Source organism: Chelonia mydas, chromosome 5 (genome assembly GCF_015237465.2).
Source record: "Chelonia mydas isolate rCheMyd1 chromosome 5, rCheMyd1.pri.v2, whole genome shotgun sequence".
Taxonomy (NCBI): Eukaryota; Metazoa; Chordata; order Testudines; family Cheloniidae; genus Chelonia; species Chelonia mydas.
This window is the reverse complement of record NC_051245.2, coordinates 36,303,605-36,318,659: the sequence shown is the minus strand read 5'-3', so window position 1 is coordinate 36,318,659 and position 15,055 is coordinate 36,303,605. Positions and strand designations below refer to the sequence as shown.

Here is a 15,055-nt window from a genome sequence, read left to right as displayed (position 1 = left end):
CGACCCCCAAATCATTCATGGGCCAGTTTCTGCAATGTGACTCGAGAAACCCCAAAATCAAATTCATATTGACAAGACGTAAATTAGTATTTGAGCTGACCGGGCTTGGAGAATTGTTTCCTGAAATGGTTCACATCATAACAGCAAGCAGCAGCAGTAAAGTGGTAATCAAATACTCTGTCTCTCACCTTAGTTCTAGTGCTTAGTTCCAAGTTTTACTTACCAGTCTTGCACAGCATTGAAGGATTCTTCATTTGTGATGTCATACATTAAAATGAAGCCCATTGCTCCCCGGTAATAGGCTGTGGTAATTGTCCTATATCTCTCCTGACCTGCCGTGTCCTAAAACAACAAAAATAATCTTTTATATAAATGTTACCTTGTCAAGTGATTTGTATCTTTCTGAAAATCAGAAGTGAACTTTGAAAAATTTTCATCTTCACACCTTTGAAATTCCATTCAAGTCACTGGGCAGCTTTTCATTCTTTTTAAAGAATGAAGGATTGTCCTGTGGTTAAGGCACTAGACTGGGACTTAGGAGATCTTGGTACTATTCCTAGCTTTCCCAGTCAATTCATCTCTGTGTCTCAGTCTCCCACCTGTAAAATGGGGATAATAATACTTCCATTCACACACAGCCTTTGTCTATCTTGTCCATTTACATTGCAAGCTCTTTGGGACAGGGACTGTCACTTATTATGTTAATATAGAGTGCCCGATTTTGGTTAAGGTTTTAAGGTTCTAGTTTAATAAAAATGTTAACAATAATAATTAAAATATATTACAGGAAATAATATAATCATTCTGTTTCAAAATAACACTTATTTGGATTTTTAAAGACCCCAAATGTATCCTTAAATCTTGCACAAATAGAACATTTCAGTGAAATTCCATCAAGCAACGTCTAGTATGAACTTTTACTACACCTACTGTACCATTGACTGCAGAGGTCTTAAGTTAATTCTGGTTTGTTTTTTAAACAAATGCTGTAAGGGAATTATATCATCGCAAAATTTTAATAGTACAAAAATTTATTTTTGCTAGAACATGGAAAGGACTACTTCAGCTGTTCCCTAGTAGAAGAAACTGACAAAAATGACAAATGTATTAATTGGAATATTTTCTAAAATAATTCTTATGGTACAAGTAGTACCACCTCATTAGAGAAAACATATTTAAATGAGTGTTCTTTTCTGCATGTACATCAATCATCCTACAAATAAAGAAGAAATTAAATTCCACCCACTTCATAAACCAATTATAAGAAGATCATTTTTTTAAAAATGTAACAGAGCTGATTACCATACACAAACAATTTCTTAGGCAGAACACTAGGAGGGAATTCAGGTCAGATTACAGTCACTACAGCCTAGGTTTAATTTTAATGACCTTGCACGGAAAACAAGCACAGAAAGCTAGAGCCTGATACACCTCTTATTTACCTAGATTTACACTAGAGTAACCCCACAACTTCAGTAGAGTTACTCCTGATTTACACCAGTATGAGAGGAGAATCAGGCCTTTGATGTAGACATACAATTTCCCATGATACTTCATTGTTCTAGAATACCAGCGGGCTTCATGCACTAGAATTTATCGATCATAGGCTAGCAGTGTCCATAAAGCACAGTCCTTACTCGCTACCATGGTATAGATCGCAACAGGAGAAGTATGCCACTGAGAAGTACACCAGCATAAATCAGGAGCAGGGCTGGCTCTAGGCACCAGCAAAACAAGCAGGTGCTTGGGGCGGCACATTTCTAGGGGCAGCATTCTGGCACTGGCCATGCCGCCCCTAGAAATGTGCCCCCGTCGCCCCAGCTCGCCTCCAGTCCACCCCCGCCTACTCCCCTGAGCGCGCCGCCACCGCTCCGCTTCTCCCCCCTCCCTTCCAGGCTTGCCACGCGCCAAACAGCTGATAAGCCTGGGAGGGAGGGAGAAACCGAGCAGCGGTGCGCTCGGGGGAGGAGGCGGCGGTGGTGGAGCGGAGGTGATCTGGGACAGGGAGCGGTTCCTGTAACCCCCCCCGATTACTTCCTGCGCTCCTCCCCCCACCCTTGCTCCCCTCTGCTCCGCCTGCTCCCTCCCTCGCCTGAGAGGGAGGGGGGAGAAGCGGAGCAGCAGCGTGTTCAGGGGAGCAGGCAGAGTGGAGGGGAGCTAGGGTGGGGGGTTGCGGGGGGGGAGTCGCAGGAAGCAATGGGGGGGGGGGGGCGAATGTGGCACACCCGGGGGAGGAGGCGGGGCCGGGGATTTGGGGAAGGGGCGGAGTTGTGGTGGAGCCAGGGGCAGGAGGGCAGAAAAAAAAAAGGCGGGGGCGGCCAAAATTTTTTTTGCTTGGGGCGGCAAAAATCCTAGAGACGGCCCTGATCAGGAGTGAGGTCTAAACAGTGAGGTCTACACAGTGTGTAAAATTGCAATTCCTGGAGTTTTGGGTTTGTTCTCAAAGTTCAGAAATGAACTCATGGGTTTGGGAACTCATGAGAACTGAATTTAATACAAGGTTTGCATGAACTGCAGCAAACAAAAACTATGGAGTTTCATGGAGCTCTGTTTTATAGCTCTACTGATATTTGTATTCATTTGTCACACAATCAAACACAATGCTGTACCATTCCCACATTAGCCCAATGAAACTTTTCATGGTTCCTAAAGAGTTGTAAGATTTAACAGAAATGAGAATACTATTAAGAGGGCCACATGTAAGCATCTGAAAACTAGAAAATTCAGTTTTATTTATGGTCACCATCTTTACCATACGTTGAAAACTCATTTTAGAAATATTGCTTTCTGAACACGTTGTTAGGATATAGATATTCAGGCCTGTCGGTAAAGGCCTGTACTCTAAGAATTTAGGTGTATTCTTATCACTTGGCTAGTTATAGAGGTATAAAAGAAAGAATCAAAATCACTGTCTGCCGGTGTAAGGTCCTTCTCTTACTGGGACAGTCTGAGGCCCTGTTCTTAGGCTAAGGCCCTTGGCTAAGCAGCAGAGGCAGCCATAAGCTGGGAAGCGATTGGTCACAGCCTCACATTCCAAACTAGTCACACTGAAGGAAGGTGCTATTGGGCTGTTAGGAATACAATCCTGTCCTGATAATGCCTATCACCTCCAGAGAAAGGGAAGTGCCTAGATAATGTAAAAGGAAACTTCGTTTGATAGCATCCTGTCTGGCAAGAACTCACTTATCAATAGCTGGGATGTGAAATACTCACTTCTGCATTGTTTTGTCATTATAGTTCCCACTTTGCTATTGTTTGTCTGTATAATCTCCGTCTGGTTCTGTGATTGTTTCCATCTGCTGTATAATTAATTTTGTTGGGTGTAAACTAATTAAGGTGGTGGGCTATAATTGGTTACATAATCATGTTACAATATGTTAGGATTGGTTCGTTAAATTTCAGGAAAATGATTGGTTAAGGTAAAGCTAAGCAGAACTTAAGTTTTACTATATAGTCTGCAGTCAATCAGGAAATGAGTGGGTGGGGGGGAGGGAATGGGAACAGGGGTAGGGAAATTGGAATCATGTTTTGCTAAAGGGGGAAATGGGAACAGGGAATGGGGGTAAGGAAATTGGAATCATGTTTGGCTAAGGGCAGGAATGGGAACAGGGACACAGGTGTAAGACCTGGGTGTCAGAGCTGGGAAGGAGGACACTAAGGAAGGAAACTGGAATCATGCTTGCTGGAAGTTCACCCCAATAAACATCGAATTGTTTGCACCTTTGGACTTCGGGTATTGTTGCTCTCTGTTCATGCGAGAATGACCAGGGAAGTAAGTAGGTGAAGGAATAAGCCCCCTAACACACGTCAATGTAAAATTAGAGATAGGTCCATGTTAAAGACTCAGATCTGACAACTCCCAAACACTGGGCCACTTCTGATCTTCATGAACTTTTGCAAATGGTTCCTATATCTATAAATGACTAAACAAAAAAGTCCAGATCCAAAACAGCATCCTCTACCTTAAATCTGGCAAAGCTTCAATCCAGATCTGCAGCTGAGGCCCATCTTTACGTAAAATTAACTATCTACAAACTTTAGTCCACTTGTTTCTCTCCCTTTTTTCTTTTACACATATTTGACATAGCTGAGAAAGCCTAAACCAATGAACAGTAAGGCTCTAAAATACTGGCTATGAAATTATCAAAATCTTGGATATAGAGCTTACTGTCTTGGTGACTTATCACTAGAATTTTTCACTGTATCATCTGCAGACAGGTTTTAGCGTGAATCACCTGAAGCAACATAATATTTTCTCCTGCTTATCAGACTAATATATTTCCCCCTATACAAATCTCAGGTTGACAGACAGATACATAGATACATACTGTCAAAAAGTGTCTGGATTCCATATCTATTCTGGACAGTAATACTGTAGACTTGCTATAGGGCAGGCTTTTACTCTAACAGTAAAGAAAGGGTATTAAGCCAATAAAACTATGGGAAATTAAAACTTTTTCTATGAAAAAAATATAAGGAAACTGCTTAAACATGAAGGAAATAAGGTGATATTCCTTCCTCTAATAATGATGGATCCATTGGCTTTCTTGCTTGGCTGAGGAATACAATGATACCTTCATACTTTTTATTTAACAGGCACATGTTGAGAAAACTAGCTGGCTTATGAGACCTTTAGAAAGTACAAGAACCCAACACAATCAAGTCCGAGTCCAAACTGGAGACTACCATAAAATATATATTTGCTGCTATTACTAATAAGTAGCAAATAGTAGTAGTGAATACTAGTAAATAAAGTAGACTCCCATAATTTCCTCAGTCTAAATTCTTGAAAGCAAAGAGGTCTCCCCTTCCTGTAGCCTCATTATGTGTAGGCAATTTACTTTTAAGTGTATATGCCATATAAGGAAACCACAGTTGGCTTTGGAAATTGACATTGGTACCTCCTTGATCAGAAGAGGCATGGAATAAGATTTGGAGGAATATTTACACTGCAATTTGGTTGTCTCTCTTCTCCAATCTTCCTCCTTTACTATGGTGGAATGTACTCTGGATTCTAGTTCAGATGCACAAAACTGCCCTACCAATGACTTTTTCTGATTATATTATGTGATAACTGGTACTGTTATGCACATCATGTTACAGCATCCTTCTACCTATTTATTCTGCAACCAAAATAATTTAGTCTTCTAACAAATAATTCATTTAACACTAGTTAGAAGAATGTCATTGCTCATTTCCAAATCAGAAATTTACAGTATTTGCACATACAGTATTTATACTGGAAAGGTTTTTAATATGCTATTAACTTTAGCCATTATAAAAATCCTGCAATACTGGAAGGCTTATATACAACCTTTATACTTCTTTAGAACTATTTAAACAATTCACTTCATACTTGATTTGTTTCCTATAGTTCACTGAAATATAAAAATCAAGCCAATTACTACTGCCATTATTTTACTGTATGTGAAGTTGCAAATTAAATTCAGTCTACATAATGGTACATTATACGTGGTTTTACATGCCAAATAAATTATAACCCTAGAAAGAGATCAAATTACAAGGCATACACACGAGGAGGCAGAATTAAGGTTGAGTCTTGAATCTTAATTCTGTATTGGCTTACTTTTAAGAGCTTCATTTCTCAATCTTAACATTTAATTAAGAATTGTGTATACCTTATAGTCCATTAAAAAAAACAGTCAGTGCAAAAATGCTGCAAGAAGGCACATACTCAGTGCAGAGGGAATATTCAGAGATTCAGAGAATAATGCTGCCAGCCGCTAACAAACCTCTAGTGAGCAGGTGCAAACTGCAATTTTCAGAGGGTCAAATTTGGGTGGAATTTTACAAGGCAAGAAAAGGCATCCCAAAGATCACTGTGACCCCTCCGCCCCTGCCCACCTATTCTACCTCCAAAATTTCAAGTTCCTGCTCCAGAGTACAGTGGCACTACAGTTTTACAATGGTTGTAAGATTTTTTTTTAACTTGGACAAAATACTGTATTTTTTCCTAACCTCATTCTAGGAATGGCCCAACTGGTTTTGGTGAAACTTTCAAAAAATATTCAGCTTAAGATAGATAATGGAAAACTGAATTTTAGCCCACGTGATTTAAGTCTGGCAAAGTTATAAGCAAGTGAAAATGGAATCTTATAATGAATGGAGAGTGGTAGGCAACCGTGGTGGGGCGGTGCCCCACCCTCATGCCAGACTGGGCTACAACAGGCCAGAGCGGCTGCACAATGTAGCGGCCAATCAGGGAGGGTCTGTTAGAGAGCCAATCAGGGCCAGTATTACAGCCAGCCAATCAGGGCTAGGCTAGGCCCTATATAAAGGCTGCCCAGGAAGGGAGGAGGTAGTCTCTTTCAGGCCTTTAGAGAGTGAAGGTCCCTCTCTTGCATGAGGAGATTAGCACAGTGGGAGCAGAAGGGAACTCCCACCTGGTACCTGCTGGGCTGTGGGCCCTGAGAAAAAGGGCCTACCTGGTGCAAAGGGGCTGAGGGGGAAATGGCCCAGGGAGAGAGATGGACAAAGGGAGAGAAGGAGGGTAGGCAGGAAGGCTTCCGCCAAAGAGTCCCTGGGTCGGGACCCAGAGTAGAGGGTGGGCTTGGGTACCCCCCTTGCACTTCCACCTGGCCGTTAGGAGTGGCCATCATGGACTGCACCAGACCCCTGCCAAAAGGGGTTAGACTTTTGGGTGTGGTTGGCCACTGTGGCTGGGGTTAAGAGAAGGACTGCTGATAACACCAAACCCCTGGAAGGGGGTGAGACCAGAGTAGTGGGCACTGCCAGAGGGCAGTGTCCTGAAGAGGATGCCGTGAGCTGGGAGAAACGCAGGTTGAGATGCCAATCTATGTGAGAGATGGACGGGACACCACCGGCAGAGGGCACTCTGCATGAACTGAGCTAACTCCCAGAGTCAACAGCAGGAGGCGTTGCGGTGGTGAGTCCCAACCTGTCACACAACCTTTACTACAGGCATCACTACCAGTATCAGCAGTAACATAATTAAAATTCATATTAATATGAAATCCAATCAGAAACATGTTATATGTTAAAGACATGGTCATGTGGAATGAATGATATTTACAAAGAGAGGGAGGTTACAAAGAATCTTCTATTTAAATAGAAGAGTTAAACATACCAGTGTTACCTGGGGTCCAATGCATTCAGAAACCTCTTAATTTTATTCTGCCTAAGATTTAGGAGCTTCTTGAATATACAGAGAAAGTTACAGCTGTGAGATTGTTAAAATACTCAAAATAATCTGAGTTATCAAAGACAAATGGCATGTTTGAAGTATCAAACATCTTAATGTGAAATGTTATATTTTAGTACAGTTTGCTATGATTGAATTTACTTGGAACAGTTAATTCCATCAACACAATGAAACTTCCAGCCCTTGTTTTTACTATGCTTTGTTTTTGAGAAAAGATTGAGCATATTTCATCACATCTGCATCTTAAAAGCAGTCCCAATTTTTATAGTAATGTACTGATGTGCACCTGCACCCAAAGACAATCCTTGTATCAGTTCAAACATGGCTACTGACTGATGTTACTTGGTCGGATTCCTTCATTCATGAGTACTGGATTGCTCAGATGATCATCTCTTGTTTTGTTCAAACTGTGAAATGCTGAAGTCTGCATTTTATACTGGTGTCTTTTTTTCTAAGCAAAAATGTAATAAAGTAAGCCTGAGGAAAAATTATAAAACTTGACCTATTATTCCATTACCGTGTTACCATGGCAATTCATCTTCCTGGGAGAGCAGAGAAACTAGATATATAGATCTTCTATGGTGCCATTTCAGTTCTCTTGTGATAGACTATAAAAGTAATGTCTGTTGTATCTTATCAGATCTGACAATGATCTTCATTAAAGAACTAGAGTAGAGGAATAGCAGGGAATGAATGACGGTGAGTGAGTGCTAAGTCAAAAGTTCAATATTGTGAAGACTAATAAAAAGGGCACTTTAAAAATGTTTAACAAAAGATTTTAACTGCTAACTGACCAAAGATGTCAATGTAAAACTCACATTTCCAAATTCTACTCTCATACTCATGTAATCCCATTGGCTTTAGTCCGACTGGCTGGTTGGCCCAATCATGCTTAATCTGCAAACTCGGAGATCCAGTGAAGGCAAGGTTCAAGCAATCACCCAGCTTCTGTGCATTGCACATTAACTGGCAGAACCTCTGCTGACATCCCAAATCAAGATCAATGGGATTTGCAACACATAAAGGAGTTAATCCCTTCTCCTATACGTGGACTGAAGCATATGCAGTCATCCAAACAGGCTGGATGCTGTTGTATATGTTTGCATATTGTAGAGGTTCTTTTTGCCAGTTGGACAATGTATCCACCCTGCCCATTAAGAATTCCCGAGTTGCGTATGTACATATGTGTTTCCTCTGCCCCTCTTCTCAGCCCACATGCATCAACATAAGTATAAAAAATCACCTGTTCCCATGTCTAGGTGAAAGGAAGTATTTTAGTTCCCCTTTATTAGGCTAGTTTCAGAGTAACAGCCGTGTTAGTCTGTATTCGTAAAAAGAAAAGGAGTACTTGTGGCACCTTAGAGACTAACCAGTTTATTTGAGCATGAGCTTTCGTGAGCTACAGCTCACTTCATCGGATGCATAGCATATCGTGGAAACTGCAGAAGACATTATATACACACAGAGACCATGAAACAAAACTTCCTCCCACCTTACTCCCCCGCTGGCAACAGCTTATCTAAAGTGATCCTCAAGTAGAGCCATTTCCAGCACAAATCCAGGTTTTCTCACCCTTCCCCCCCCCCCACATACAAATTCACTCTCCTGCTGGCATGTGGGGGGGGGGGAAGGGTGAGAAAACCTGGATTTGTGCTGGAAATGGCTCTACTTGAGGATCACTTTAGATAAGCTGTTGCCAGCGGGGGAGTAAGGTGGGAGGAAGTTTTGTTTCATGGTCTCTGTGTGTATATAATGTCTTCTGCAGTTTCCACGATATGCTATGCATCCGATGAAGTGAGCTGTAGCTCACGAAAGCTCATGCTCAAATAAACTGGTTAGTCTCTAAGGTGCCACAAGTACTCCTTTTCTTTTTATTAGGCTAGTTGACCTTCCTACCCATCTGCTCAGGGTTAGCAATTTCCCCTCAACCCACTCAAATCCTTGTCAGTTATCCTTTTATGAAAACCTGGCCAAAGAGAATAATCTTGTATTGGGCCCTGAGCTCAAACTTTTTAACCACAAAGGAGGCAAATTCCAGAGCTGAGGGTACATCACCAGAAATACCCTGAAATAACCACTAACATTTCATCGAGTTGCCTATCACCATAATCTCAGTTTTACCTGGGTTGAGTTCAAGCCACCTCAAAAGACCAAGAAAGATGAACCCGAGCACTAGAATACCTCTCTATTTAAGGAAAGACTCCCAGGACATGGAAAGAGAAGGAGGGGGGACAGGGAGTGAAAGACATGATCAAAGCAATGGAACTAGAGAATTTTACTTTTCTGGAGGCTGTTGGATTTTTCAAGTGACTGTGAATCTGGAAGTCAAGGCAAACCTAATGGTGGTATGGAAAAAGCTTCAAAATGAAGGGAACCTGCTAGTTCACATTTATGGTGACCATGTGAGCCAGGTTTCATTCACACACCTCTCCTGTGGGACTATCACTTGAACAATGCTTTAGGCAAAGGGAAGGGCATGGAGATTTGCCCAAGATCATTTATCATGTCTTTGGAAGGAACCGCATATAGCTTCACAAGTCCCAGACATAAGAACATAAGAATGGCCATACTGTGTCAGACCAAAGGTCCATCCAGCCCAGTAACCTGTCTACTGACAGTGGCCAATGCCAGGTGCCCCAAAGTGAGTGAACCTAACGGGTAATGATCAAGTGATCTCTCTCGTGCCATCCATCTCCACCCTCTGACAAACAGAGGCTAGGGACACCATTCCTTACCCATCCTGGCTAATAGCCATTAATGGACTTAACCTCCATGAATTTATCCAGTTCTCTTTTAAACCCTGTTATAGTCCTAGCCTTCAGAACCTCCTCAGGCAAGGACTTCCACAGGCTGACTGTGCGCTGTGTGAAGAACAACTTCCTTTTATTTTTTTAAATGCTGCTGCCCATTAATTTAATGTGGTGGTCCCTAGTTCTTATATCATGGGAACAAGCAAATAACTTTTCCTTATTCACTTTCTCCATACCACTCATGATTTTATATACCTCTATCATATCCCCCCTTAGTCTCCTCTTTTCCAAGCTGAAAAGTCCTAGCCTCTTTAATCTCTCCTCATATGGGACCCGTTCCAAACCCCTAATCATTTTAGTTGCTCTTCTCTGAACCTTTTCTAATGCCGTATATCTTTTTTGATATGGAGACCACATCTGTACGCAGTATTCAAGATGTGGGCGTACCATGGATTTATTGTCCTGTGCTTTAATGATATTTCTTCTCTAATATTTATAGTATACATTGAGAGCTTGGAAATCTTTCCCCTTCAAAATACCAAATTTCAGCATGCAACATTTTTAGATAAGCTATAAATCTCTGAAAATTAAACTTTATAGTGAAAATCCTAATAGATGTTTAATGGCATACAATGCCATCAAGTATAATATTGCAATATTACTCCGTGCTTTAAAAAAAAACCCCAAAAGTCTAGCATAGGTTATTAAAACATTTTTTAACTAAAAATGGCCTTTTTAAAAAAGCATGTAACATTGTTTTTATAGATTATGAACACCCACTCCCCCACCCCAAACAACTTGCTTTTAGATTCAGACCTGGTGCACAAGCAATAAAAGCTGAAACATCTCATTACGCACACCACCTAAGGAAAAAAGGTGTGGATGGTTTAATGCAAAGAAAGAGAGGAGGCAAAAGAGTGGGGGGGAAAATACATATGTGCTCATGCATGGCATTTGGAAACTCAAGAAGAATAACAAGCAGGGTCAAAAATTCTATCATGTGTACCACTGTCAGCCTCCAAGCCCACCATGACATATGGTCTCCTGTGTGCTTTTACCCTATACTATACAGATTTCACGGGGAAGACCAGCGTTTTTCAAATTGGCGTCCTGACCCAAAATGGAGTTGCAAGGGCCCCAAGGTTATTTTAGGGGGGTCATGGTATTGCCACCCTTACTTCTGCACTGTCTTCAGAGCTGGGTAGCCAGAGAGTGGTGGTTGTTGGCCTGGTGCCTAGCTCGGAAGGCAGCACCCTGCCAGCAGCAGCACAGAAGTAAGGGTGGCAATACAACACCAAAATGTTGACCAGAAGTGGACCGTGAATTTGGTAGAGGCCTAGAAATAAAGCAACCCTGACACAGCCAAAGATTACACCACATTTTGTTCCTTAGCCAAATAAATATTACCAGAAATTTTGCAGCTGTAGCTCATTAAGGACTAGCGTGAGGACCTGATCAAATTTAGATCCAAACTTTATATAACATCACAGTTGTTGTTGGGTTTTTTTGTATTGTGACAATACCTAGAAGCTCAAAAAAAATCAGTTCCCCATTTTACTAGTCACTGGTTAAACACAGAGGAAGGGCCAGTCCTGAAGGCCTTACAATTTACTGACAAAGGGTGAGAGAATCATCCCCATTTTATAATGGGAGAACTGAGGCACAGAGAGATTAAACAAATATTAAATTAGACATCATTAGAGATGGACCTGAGCTAGTGCCTGGCTCCATCAGAGTCACAAAGTAGGGTCCTGTTAGGGTCAGTCCTGCATCCAGTACTAGTCAATGATTTAATTAATGACTTTGATAATGGAGTGGAGAGAATGCTTCTAATATTTGCAAATTATACCAAGCTAGGAAGGGTTTCTAGTACTTTGGAGGACAGGACTGGAATTCAAAATGACCTTTGACAAATTAGAGAATTGGTCTGAAATCAACGAGATGAAATTCAATAAAGTGTAAAGAACTTACAAAGGGGAAAAAAAATCAAATGCACACTTACAAAATGGCAAATATCTGGCTTTGTGATAGTACTGCTTAAAAGAATCAGGGAGTTATAGTGGATTAAAAATTGAATACAAGTCAATAATATGATGCAATTGCAAAAAAGGCTAATCATTCTAGGGTATATCAACAGTATAAAAGACACGAAAGGCAACTGTCCCATTCTACTCAGCACTGGTGAGGCCTCAGCTAGAGTATTGTGCCTATTTCTGCGTGACAGATTTTAGGAAAGATGTGGATACACTGGAGAGAACCAGAGGAGAGCAACAAAAATGATAACCGGTTTAGAAAACCTGACTTATGAGGAAAGGTTAAAAAACTGGCCATGTTTCATCTGGAGAAAAGATGATTGAGGGGGGAACCTGATAAGTCTTCAAGTACGTTAAAGGCTACTATAAAGACGACACTGATCAATTTTTCCGTAGTCACAGAATAGGACAAGTAGTAATGAATTTAATGTGCAGCAAGGGAGATTTAGATAAGAGATTTGGAAAACCTTTCTAACTATGGCTATGTCTACGCTACCGAGTATGATGGCAAAACTAATGTTACTGCGAGGTGTGACTATTCCACCCTCCTGAGTGACGTAAGTGCTCATGTGCACAGTGCTATGTCGACGGGAAAGTTTCTCCCATCAACATACCTTATGCCGTTTGTGGGGGTGGGATTTTTATGCTGACAGGAGAGCTCTCTCCTGTTAGCATGGAGCATCTCCACTAGATGTGCTGCAGCGGTACGTGTAGTGATGGCCTATAAGGGTAGCTAAGCTCAGGAATAGGCTTCCAAGGGAGGCTGTGGAATCCCCATTATTGGGGGTTTTTAATAATAGGTTAGACAAACTCCTGTCAGGGATGGTCTAAGTTTTCTTGGGCCTGACTCAGCACAGAGGGCTGGACTTGATGACCTCTTAAAGTTCTTTACAGACCTACATTTCTGTGATCCTATTAGAAAAATAAGAAACAGTTAGAATGATTCCTTTTAGTTTCTAGTGGAACCAGACTCTAAACAATGCATCTCTCTTACACTTGGCTCTGGTGACCTCTAAGGGTACTTGCAATCTAACGGAATTTCTAAAACTGGCTGTTCTGCCCACAGAGCAATTTATAACCTAAAAATAGATGTGTTCTTGCTCTGTCAGACCTGTATTTGGTTTAAAGTTGTGATAAACCTTTCATTTCTTTGACTGACTTCTCACCTTCCCCTCAAAGGCTTTTGACTTTCATTTGGCAGACTTAACTGTTTTCTCCATGCAAATTAGGAGCACGAGGCTGGATGTCTGCTGACTGCCCAGATAATTAGATGAGAACTTGAAGGTGCTTCCTAGTTATGAGGTAACAGTAATGCATTGAACTAAAGTATCAACCCAGAGACTGAAAGTCAAGGTCATTATTACCAAATAAAGAGGGAGCATCAAGATATTATAGAGGCTGAAATATCCCATCCTCTCATTCTTGCTCTATGATAAATCTTTGATTAACTACCATACTTCTCTCCAGAACTCATAATGCATATCCTCATAATATAGGACAGTTTCTGAATCTCTCCTCACTTTGTCACTCCACTTTACCTCATTCTTCTCAATACCTCCTCTCCTGCTTCTTGAAGCCAGATTCCCCCACTAATATTAAATTTCCTTTTTAATTAACATGTCATTTTTCAGAGTTCAGTGGGCTGATAATACGGTGAGAAATTAAGGCTGCCATGCTAATGCAGAGTTCTATGGTAGTAGCCTATCAGACTGCATGGCTTTGCATTATATTGTATAGATTAATGAAAAATGACTGTACAGTCATTAGGCAAAAGAGAACCCCACAGCCAGTTATACAATCCCTTCTTTTTGAATAAGAAATAAATGTACAGTTATGGATGAGTAAGTGAATGGGATACCTGGGCTGAGTGGTTGAGACAATTCAATTTAAGTATAATTTTATTTGTAACACACCCTTCCTCCTCCTTGTAACAAAGTGAAGAGGGCAGAACAACTGGATTCTATTTCTGGCTCTGCCTTTGACCAGGTGTGTGATTTTGAGCAAATAATTTCACCTAGGTGTTCCATTTTCATTAACTGTAGAAAGGAGATAAATGATACCCACATACCTTTGTAAAGCACTTTGAGATGTACAGAGCGAAAATCCTATAGAAAAGTATTTTTAAAAACTTTAATGGGTTCCTCATGGAAAGGAATTGGAGGAAGCTAATATATAAGGGGCCAGCAATGGTCAAAAAAATACCTTTAAAAATAACTTTATTAAAGTAACAATTAAAAATGAAGAGGAAGGCCTGCAAACGAGAATATGGGGGTCTGAGCACCATACCCTGATACCACTACAGAAGTAAGATCTACTGATGGTTTCAGGTGTGACCGTGAGATCCCTTTTAAAGTAGACCATGTCTGAAGATCCAACTGCCAGTAGTCAGTGGAAGTACTCCCAATGTTTCCATTGACTTCAGTGGGATCAGGCTCTCAAAGAGTCTTGAATGTAATCATACCTACACTGTAAAGTACAAGAGTTGCTTTAAGTCCCCACAGGACCAATCTACCATTTTACAGACAGCAAGCTTAAAGCAGGCCAGAAGAGTATAATATGTCCAGCTGCTAAAAATCAGTGAGCAAACAGAGTCCTGAATTATGAACCAGCTGCAAGCACCAGGCAAGTCCTGAAGGAAGCCTTCAGTGAAAGAGAAGCCTTCAAGACAGATGCACTAATGATTAGTTACTAATGAGTCTGTTACAGTTTATATCAGGTGCGTTGTTGCTAGCTGACTGTTTTTAATTAATGTCAAGGCATGGACACAAATTACATATTTTTATTACTCCTTATGCTTATGGATTATATTAGGTTACATTCTCCTTTCAGTCCTTTAAACTTCATAAAAAAATAAATCCTTAGGAATCTCCCTGGCCTACTTTGTTTCAAAATGATGTGACCTTTATTTTAGGTTGATACCAGGCTTTAGGAATGTTTTACATTGTTATTCATACTGTATTTAATGTGTTGCTGGCTTATGAAAACCATGTATTATACATTTAATTGCATACTCAGATTTTATCTGTCTTTATGCAAACTGATTTAAGCAAAACAAAGTCTTTTCTCAACAGCTAAGGTCTTGTCAGCCA

General features: G+C 40.8%; 1 protein-coding gene across 4 annotated transcripts in view; it reads right to left on the bottom strand.

Annotated features, from left to right (window-relative positions):
- Positions 1-15,055, bottom strand: part of RAB3C (RAB3C, member RAS oncogene family) — a 217,990-nt gene that overhangs the window by 108,944 nt on the left and 93,991 nt on the right. For all 4 annotated transcript variants that reach the window (XM_043547118.1, XM_037902844.2, XM_037902843.2 and 1 more), the window contains exon 3: positions 224-342. In XM_043547118.1, the coding sequence (XP_043403053.1) occupies positions 224-342 (119 nt within the window). The remainder of the gene's footprint in view (positions 1-223; positions 343-15,055) is intronic.